The 8,365-nt window shown below is 49.6% G+C and overlaps 1 protein-coding gene across 2 annotated transcripts; it reads right to left on the reverse strand.

The window, feature by feature from the left end:
• PSMC4 (proteasome (prosome, macropain) 26S subunit, ATPase, 4) lies at positions 1-7,313 on the reverse strand. 2 transcript variants are annotated; one of them, XM_006871426.1, is made up of 11 exons: positions 7,246-7,312; positions 6,351-6,449; positions 6,046-6,232; positions 4,702-4,848; positions 4,510-4,619; positions 4,328-4,421; positions 1,067-1,234; positions 902-978; positions 621-789; positions 384-439; positions 1-228 (listed from the first exon to the last, which is right to left on the reverse strand). In XM_006871426.1, the coding sequence occupies exons 1-11, from the start codon at positions 7,279-7,281 to the stop codon at positions 115-117; spliced, it is 1,257 nt and encodes a 418-aa protein (XP_006871488.1). In that variant the 5' UTR covers positions 7,282-7,312; the 3' UTR covers positions 1-114. The 2 variants fall into 2 exon arrangements, with proteins under 2 accessions (XP_006871488.1, XP_006871489.1); XM_006871427.1 differs by having other exon boundaries at positions 3-228; positions 6,046-6,139; positions 7,246-7,313.
• Between the last annotated feature and the right edge of the window lie 1,052 nt (positions 7,314-8,365).

Genomic DNA, 8,365 nt, shown 5'->3' on the forward strand with positions numbered 1-8,365 from the left:
GGATTCGATTTTGTATATTTATTGAATAAACTAAGCCTGAACAAAGAGAGAAGAGAACCAGGCTTGGGAACAGCGGTACCTGGGAGGTGAGAGGGGGAAGGGTGTGGGAAGGGGTCACTTGTAAAACTCATGCTCCTGCTCGTCCTTCTTGATGACAGTCTTGTATGCTTTCTCAAAGTCCTTGGCCAGAACAATGTAGCGGTTTTCCCGGACAGCCAGCATTCCACTCTGTTGAGGAATGACAGGTACAATCTACTCCCTCTACTCCCAGCCCCAAATGATGGTGGAGGAAGACACAGGACCCAAGACCCCAGGGGGCTATGAAGGAAAGGAAGGGTTGCAGCACCCCTGTGCCAGGGAGCTAGAGAGAAACCATCATTTACCTCCTGACAGATGGAGTTGATATCAGCTCCGGAAATCTTATCTGGACGGGCAACATCTGCAGCGGACGAGTTCAGGAAACTGCCCTGTATGATGGTGGTCACCCCTTCATCCCTGGACCCTGCTCTCCCCAGTGTAGGTGGTGATGATGGCAGAGGTGGAAACGAAGCTCTCCAGGAAGCCAGCTCTGATCCCCATTTCCAATTCTAGTCCCTCCCCTCACTTCCAGGGCAGGATACAATCTTCCAAGTCAACCTCCTCTGAGAGATTCATCTTGCTGGTGATAGTGGAGAAAATCAACCTCTTCTGGCGACGGTCGGGGAGTGGGAATTCGATTTTCCGGTCCAGGCGGCCCGGCCGCAGCAGGGCAGGATCCAGGGTGTCTGCTCTGTTTGTAGCCATGATCACCTGGCATTGGGGTAGGTTGGCTCAGACCTTTACCCCCACCGTACCCTCCTTCCCATCATGACACCCATCACCTCACATTCCAGCCCTCCCCTCACCCATCCCGAACCCCAACCTTGACGTTGACGTTCTGGTCAAATCCATCCATCTGATTTAGCAGCTCTAGCAGGATTCTCTGCACCTCCCTGTCAGCTGAATAGAGTTCATGACGATCAGCCCAGGCCATCCATCTCCAGTGAAAGGTACCCAAGTCCCCGATCCCTGTCCGGGCACCACTCACCCCCGGTCTGGGCATCGAATCTCTTGGTGGCGATGGCATCTATCTCATCGATGAAGATGATGGCAGGTGCATTCTCCTTAGCCAGGCGGAACACATCCCGGACCATGCGGGGGCCCTCACCCAGGTACTTCTGTACAAACTCGGAGCCCACGACCCGGATAAAAGCAGCTGAGGGCAGGATGACAGGGGTTATTAATCAACACAGTGACACCCCTTCTTTTGGGTGACCATTCCAAGTAGCCAGGTCATCCTCTTCACGTCCAGGGCTGTATCCCAGAACCAGCCATGAGGACTAGGCAGGCATCGCCCAGGCCAACATTAAAAAACCAGGATGTGGAATACTTCCACAAAAAGACACAGTGTTCATACACACTCAAGCATCATAATGCCTCACCAAGGGCCCCAGTGTTCCTATGCTTTAGGAAGGGGTGGGAAAAGCCTGGCCTGCAAAATCATTTGGTCTGACGCTGCCAAGGCAACCGCAGTTCCAGCCATCGCATTAAGGGTGAGTTAATGAAACATTTGACCACATACGTTGTTGTTGTTAAGTGCCGTCGAGTCAATTCCGATCCATAGCGACCCTGTATAGGGTTTCCAAGGAGCAGCTGGTGAGCTTGAACTGCCAACCTTGCAGTTCAAATGGCTTTGCAGTCTGGTGCATTAACCCACAATGCCACACCAGTATATAGCAAAGCTAACTGATAATTTTGTATGGCCCTCGAATGATGTTACAAATTTTGGCAGACAAGTTTCTCACCCCTGCCCTAAGTGAACCCGCATTTTACTGTCATGAACAGGGTGGGAGAGAAGACTGCAGTGAGGTGTGTTCTTGTCTCTTAATGAGTCGAGAGGGCTTCATGCTGTACCAAGCCCACCCCTAAACTGCCTCACTCTTACACCAGACAAGGGACTCTCACAGTGCCAACAACCCAGGTGGTTTACTCCATCAACCTGGAGCCGTGGCAGGCTGCACCTATTCGCTCCTTAAAATCCCAACTTCCATACCTGCCACCTCAACCACTAATGGAAAAGTTTGGTGATTCGAACTCACCCAGTGGCTCCATCTGATTCCATAAAGGTTATAGCCTAGAAACCCCCGTGGCGGTAGGTAATTCTACTCTTTTCACACTGGGTCACTACAGGGTCGCCATGAGTTAGAATTAACTTGACGGCAGTGGGATCCCCGTGTGGCCTTTCTTCACAACACTGGACCACCTCCCGTTATTTATGGGTTCACTGTGGATCCCTCTCAAAGGATGTTTGTTCGCAGCCACACCCTCAGTACCAGAACAGCACCTTACACCAAGTATGTGCTCAATGCATGTTTGTTACATGTGTGAGTGTGACAGGCATCAAAACCACAAAGCCGAGGGACTCTCACAGACTGGAGGAAAGTTAAGGAGCCAAGACTACCAAGTGAACTGAGGGATTGGGGATTAGATCACGGTCCAGACAAAGGGTGTGAGTGGAAAAGCTGGAGATTCAAGTAAGGCTTCTGTTCTAGTCCCCATAGTGCACCTATGTGAATTTCCTGTTTCCATCTTTGCACTGTGGTTATGTAACAGAGTGACAGGTCTGTCACAAAGAGCACTACAGAATCTTCTCACTGGCTGTCAGGTTCCTCCATCCTTCACTTCACCTCCAGCTGACAGAATCATCTTTCAAACAGTCAGTCGAAGCATACTACTTCCCTAATACAAGGGGAGCTTCAGTGAGTGCAAAATGGAATGAAAAGACCAAGCAATTTCCCACCAACATTTTGAAGTCTCCTCTCTTGCTCTCCCCCATATGGTGGGAATGACACACGAGACTACCAAGCTGAAATGTTTCTGGTCTGAACCGAGATGTGTCAGAAGTATAAAAAGCACCAGCTGTCCAAAGACTTGGGGCAACAATGAAATGTGGAATGTTTCAGAGTTCCTGGGTGGCACAAACAGTTAAACATCTGACTACTGATCGGAAGACTGCCAGTTCCAACCAACCCATAAAAACAACAAAACGCGCTGCTATTAAAAAGCACAGCCTTGAAAAACCCTGACGGAGAGCGTTTCTACTCTATACGTGTGGGGTCACCATGAGATGGAATCCACTCTCAATGACTTCTACGTTGATTATACGTTAAAATAAATGATTTTGGATAAATCGATTAAACATGGCAATAAATTCCAGTTGTTTCTTGGCGGGGGATTGGCTACTTCCAATGACACACGGTCTGTTTACGTGGCTTGCAGTCTATTTCTATGGGACATCATTAGTCTAAAAGCTCTTCTACCTAAAACTGCCCTGCCCTCAGGACAACGTGCTCACCACCTCTGTTCAGTACAACAGAGAAACAGCTCCTATTACTCTCTATGCCCTGAGGATGGAGACGGTCTCGTTCAGTGTTGTGTCCCCAGCACCTAGAACACAGTAAGTGCTCAACATACAGTCACTGAATGAGTGACGGCTGAGAATCTGTTTCTCCTTTTCCCCCAGCCACACTGGGAGCTCCTCCAAGGCAGGGAACCTATCTGATTCTCTCTGCATCAGGCTTGGCAGAGTAAATGGTCAACGACCTGTCCAGCAAATGAACAATGATGACAATGGCTAACCTGACCTCTCGACAACCCAGAAAATCAGCACCATGAGCATCTCTGAGTCACAGCTGAAGAAACTGAGCCACAGAGAGGCCGACTCAGCCAGAAATCAGTTGGTGGGGAGCCAGGTTTCAAATGCAGGCAGTCTAGGGCCAGAAAACACACTGCTTCTACGCTTCCTGGCTCACCATGATTACGGGGTAGAAACGTTAAAAACCCTGTACCAGGAGTTTACAATCAGCATTACAGTAGTTTTTCAGACATTGTTTCTGGAATCTATGATCAAAAACGCATTTACAAATAACTACAAGCACAAAAACGTGTGTGAAACACATCTTGCAAAACAATACTATGTGGAAAACAACAACAAAAATAAACAATACTATGTGGAATGTACTTGGATGTTTTCTATTCTATTTCTTTTTGTCAAATGCTGGCTGCAAATTTAAATTGATCACTACCGCATTATTTCACTGATTCCTCAGTTCCCCTGTGAGGTGAGTTTTTCTAAGGAGATGAAGTAAGGAAGTGAAGTCACCTGCCCCTGGCTGCAGTCAGTCAGAGGTTCAACCTAGAGCCTCTGTTCTGAATCATGGTGCCATTATACTTCCTGAGGATGAGAGAGCCGGGAGCAAGGCCAAGGAGTCCAGGTCTGAGTGTGGGGGCAGGTGTGTGAGGCACGCACCTGTTGTGTGATGGGCCACAGCCTTTGCCAACATGGTCTTTCCGCAGCCGGGCGGACCATACATGAGGACGCCTCGAGGAGGATCGATGCCGATCTGGGAGAAAAGAGTGTGAGCCAGGGAACGAGCCACCAATCCCAGACCCAGCCGGGCCTCTTGTTTCCCTGCCTCCTCCACTCCTCACCTGCTTGTACAGCTCGAAGTGGGTGAGCGGGAGCTCCACGGCTTCACGCACCTCCTGCTTCTGGATGTCCATGCCTCCGATGTCTGCATACATCACATCTGGCTTCTGGTCTGGTGGGAGAGCAGAGCTGGGGCTCCTAACCTAGCCCAGAGGCTCTCTGGGGGCCTCCCCAGCCCTGGGCTCCCTGTTCACCTGAAGTGAGCATCATGATGCTGCTGTCGGCCTCGGGAGGTAGCACGTCCACCAGGGCGTTGCTGTGTTTGTGGAGGGCCACCGAGGCGTTGGGCTTGAGCAGCTCTCGATCAATGGTGCTCAGGATGCGCACGTAGTAGTTGGAGCCTTTAGGAGGGGGGCAAGTAGGGAAAGGGGAAATGAGGGTGTCAGTCCCTCAAAGCCACTCCTTTCTTTCTGATCTCATGGTCTTTCTAAGACCCTGACTGACACCTGCTCCTGGCTTCCCAATTTGCCTCTAGTCCATTCTCCAGGCTGGTCTATAGCCTTGGATCTCACAAGCTCCTGTCCCAGGTGTCCAGCCAGCTCCTAGAATCTTTCTCTCTGGAGGTGCTCTGTGCACCTCTCCCTCACTGTGTTCCAAAATGATGCCAGTATCGCCCCCCACCAAACTATGCTACCCCTGCTGGATCTGTCTCGGAAGGTCCTCCCACTGGCAGCCAGAGACCCAGGCCTCGTCCTGGATGTTTGTTTCTGTTCCTCCCTCCACAAGCTTCTCCCCAGCCACCTGAAGGCTGCTCCAGTCAGCCTCTCCTCTCGGCTGTGATTCTGCTCCGTCCGCCCCGTCTTGGTCCCTGCACCTGATGCTCCCTGGTCTCCCAGCCTCCAGTGAATGTATCACTTTCCAGCTTCCATCTCTCTCCTGATCTTCAGAACTGGCTGCCCAGCAGCCTCCCAGGCACCTCCCCACGAGTGTCCTAAATTACTCTCACTGTTTCCCACCACATCTATGTGCCCACATCACCAATTCAGGGATAGCCCAACTGTCCCCCTTAAGTCCCACAGGTCAAAGATATGGACCCAGACACCTCTTTCCCCTCACTACCCATCAGAAACAAAACAAAACAGACTAGAGCAGAATGGAAAATACTTCTGAGTGTGTCATACAGCAAACCTCTACACAAACCCACTGCCAGTAAGCTAATTCTGACTCCTACCGACCCTATAAGACAGAGTCAAACTGCAACCCTACAGAACTCAGAAACAGTTTGTGAGGCTGTCAATCTTTACAGGAACAGTGAACCTCATCTTTCTCACTTGGAGCAGATGGTATGTTTGAACCTCTGACCTTGAGGTTAGCAGCCCAATGCTAACCTTCTGTACTACCAGAACTCCTTTCAAACATCCATAGAATAAGGTTAAATGTAATTGGGCGGAATTTTCAGTTATATGGACAGGTACACACTTTAACTTTTGGATCAGACTCAAAAATACTCTGGCAAAAACCACTGCACTGGCTGCCTTGTTTGCTTTTTAAAATGAACAGGTGAGCGAACGAGCTCCTCCCCTGGAACATACACACACCTGTGGTGGAGCCCACTATGGCTGTGTTCTGATCCACAGCCTCCAGAAACTGCCCAATGACCAGCGGGATGCTCTGAATGCGCTTCACCTCCTCCTGGGCATGGAGGAATTCTTTCTTCAAGTTCTTCTGTTCATCCTTGATGTATTCCTCCTGCACTTCCAAGAACTCCAGCTCTTGCTGCAGCTTCTGTGAGCAGAGGAGGACAGGTGGGGGATCGCTCCAGACCTTGTTGAGCCAGGAAGCGGTGGGAGGTAGAGGCGGTATGGGATGCTGGGTCCTGGGTCTGGGCTCGGCCTGAATGTACCTTGTAACGGCTGTATAAGTCCTCCAGGTCTTCAGGCTCAGGGCCCAGGAAGGACAGGCCAGTCTGGGGCCGTGATACAGACAGTGCTGGGATCTCATCCTAGGCCAAGGGACACAAGTCAGGTTGGACAGGGGTCTCCCTCCAGAAAGCATCTAGAGCTTGCTCCAACTACACCGCCAAGTCATTCAGTCCCTAACTGGCTCCTAACAATATCCAGCTCCTCCAAATAGATGCTTGAGACCTACCAATCCCCTAAATAGACCCCTGATGTCACCGAGTCCCCAAACTGTCCTAATATCAAGCTGCATAAACATGTTAGCTATAGCATGCCCGGATGTCACCCAACCTCCAACTGGGCCCTAAATGTTACATCAACTTCTTATCAGACCTCAATGTATATCACCTAGTTCCCCCCCCCCAACCCTAATGTCACATGACTCATATAAGCTGTTAATATCACCAAGCCGTCAAACAGTTCTAGTACTATCCCGTTTTCCCCAAGTTCTCTACTTCACAGAACCCCAATTCGCATCAGGTTCTTTATGTTATCTACTTCCCCACCCCCACAGGTAGGCCCCAAACATCATTCGGTCAAGCCCCCCACAATTGGGATCACCACACAACACTCGCTACACCCCAGCCACGTCTCTTACAATCATTCAGTCCCCCCAAAACCTGTTAACGTCATTCATTCCTCCAGCCCCGCTTTATGAGCCCTATTGCCTTCCTATCACCAGACAGGCCTCCGAAAGGCACAAAATCCTCCACTGAGGCCTCTGAAATCATGCAGGTCCTGCCCAGGCTCCTCGAAGCCACGCAGGCCGCCACTCAGGCCCGGCTTCGCCCTCTCCCCGCGAATCAGGTCCACAATGACAAGCCCAAATCTCCACCAAACCTGAGTTTTCTCCACTAAAATGCCTATCTCCTCCATAGTGACCAAGCCGGTCGCAGTGTGGCCCGGCCAGATCCAGTTACCGCTTCCGACGACGTAACCGGAAGTCTCTGGCGCCGGTTGATTCTGGGAAATGTAGTTCAAGACTTCACAGAGAGTGAAGGGGACGAAGAGGACCGAGGGAAGGGAAGAACTCGTTCTAGGCTCCGCCCCCCATGCAAAACTCCTGAACTGTTTGTAACCCGCGAGCGCGCGGACGGGGAACGATGCGCGTGCGCAGTAGCTCACTACGCTTGGCAGCCTTTGGCATGGGGTTTTTTGCCGGTAGATGGCGTGGACCCATTGCTTTTCTACCCATTCCCTGCTATATGCTGCTACCCTGACCATTCGACTCAGAATAACCGAGTAGAACTGTGCATAGGGTTTCCAAGGCTGTAAATCTTACCTCAGTCCGGGTTTGGAGAGAGTTTTTTCCCAGCGGGTCTCTCTATGAGAGCGTTAGGGCTGGAGTGCCCGGGGTTGTCCTGAAGGTGAGTGAACGCATGGCTTCACCCATGACCATAAGCATGTACACTGTAAAAGATTCACAAAGCAAAGTGAAAAGAACACCCAAAACCCACGTATGATCCCAACACTCAAAGGAAAACCACATTTAGTATTTTAGTATGCTTCTTCTCGGGATTTTATTACTCTCCATTTTCTTACATTATATAGTTGATTTTACTATCAATATTTTATTTTCATTTACAATAAAAATCCCCATTGTGTACATTTTGAATAATCTATTACTGGACTGTTGTTAATCAGTTTATTCAACTATTTCCAAATTGAGATTGGATTGAACAAGCCAGAATGTGCAAAAGGGACTCATTACCCTGACAGAAATGCCTATGCAAATACAAGTATAATTATTTATACAGTATACAAACTTATTATTATTTTTATTGTTTTATTGTGAATTATGTGATAGTTTACATGGGAGAACATTAGTTTTACATTCATCCTATCGTATATCTACAAACTTATTTTTGGCCAATTTCCAAACCATGATCTCTGAATCCTCACGCTCACCTTTGGAAGTAGGTTTGCTCTCTGGTAGCGTAGTGGTTACGAATCGGGCTGC

This window comes from Chrysochloris asiatica, unplaced genomic scaffold, assembly GCF_000296735.1.
Source record: "Chrysochloris asiatica unplaced genomic scaffold, ChrAsi1.0 scaffold00168, whole genome shotgun sequence".
NCBI lineage: Eukaryota > Metazoa > Chordata > Mammalia > Afrosoricida > Chrysochloridae > Chrysochloris > Chrysochloris asiatica.

Excerpts from the sequence above, each read along its gene's own strand:
- PSMC4 (XM_006871426.1), bottom strand. The coding sequence starts at position 7,281 with ATGGAGGAGATAGGCATTTTAGTGGAGAAAACTCAG. Across the intron at positions 6,450-7,245 it reads TTTTAGTGGAGAAAACTCAG|GATGAGATCCCAGCACTGTC; the intron begins GTTTGGTGGAGA and ends CCCTTGGCCTAG. Across the intron at positions 979-1,066 it reads ATTCGATGCCCAGACCGGGG|CTGACAGGGAGGTGCAGAGA; the intron begins GTGAGTGGTGCC and ends AACTCTATTCAG.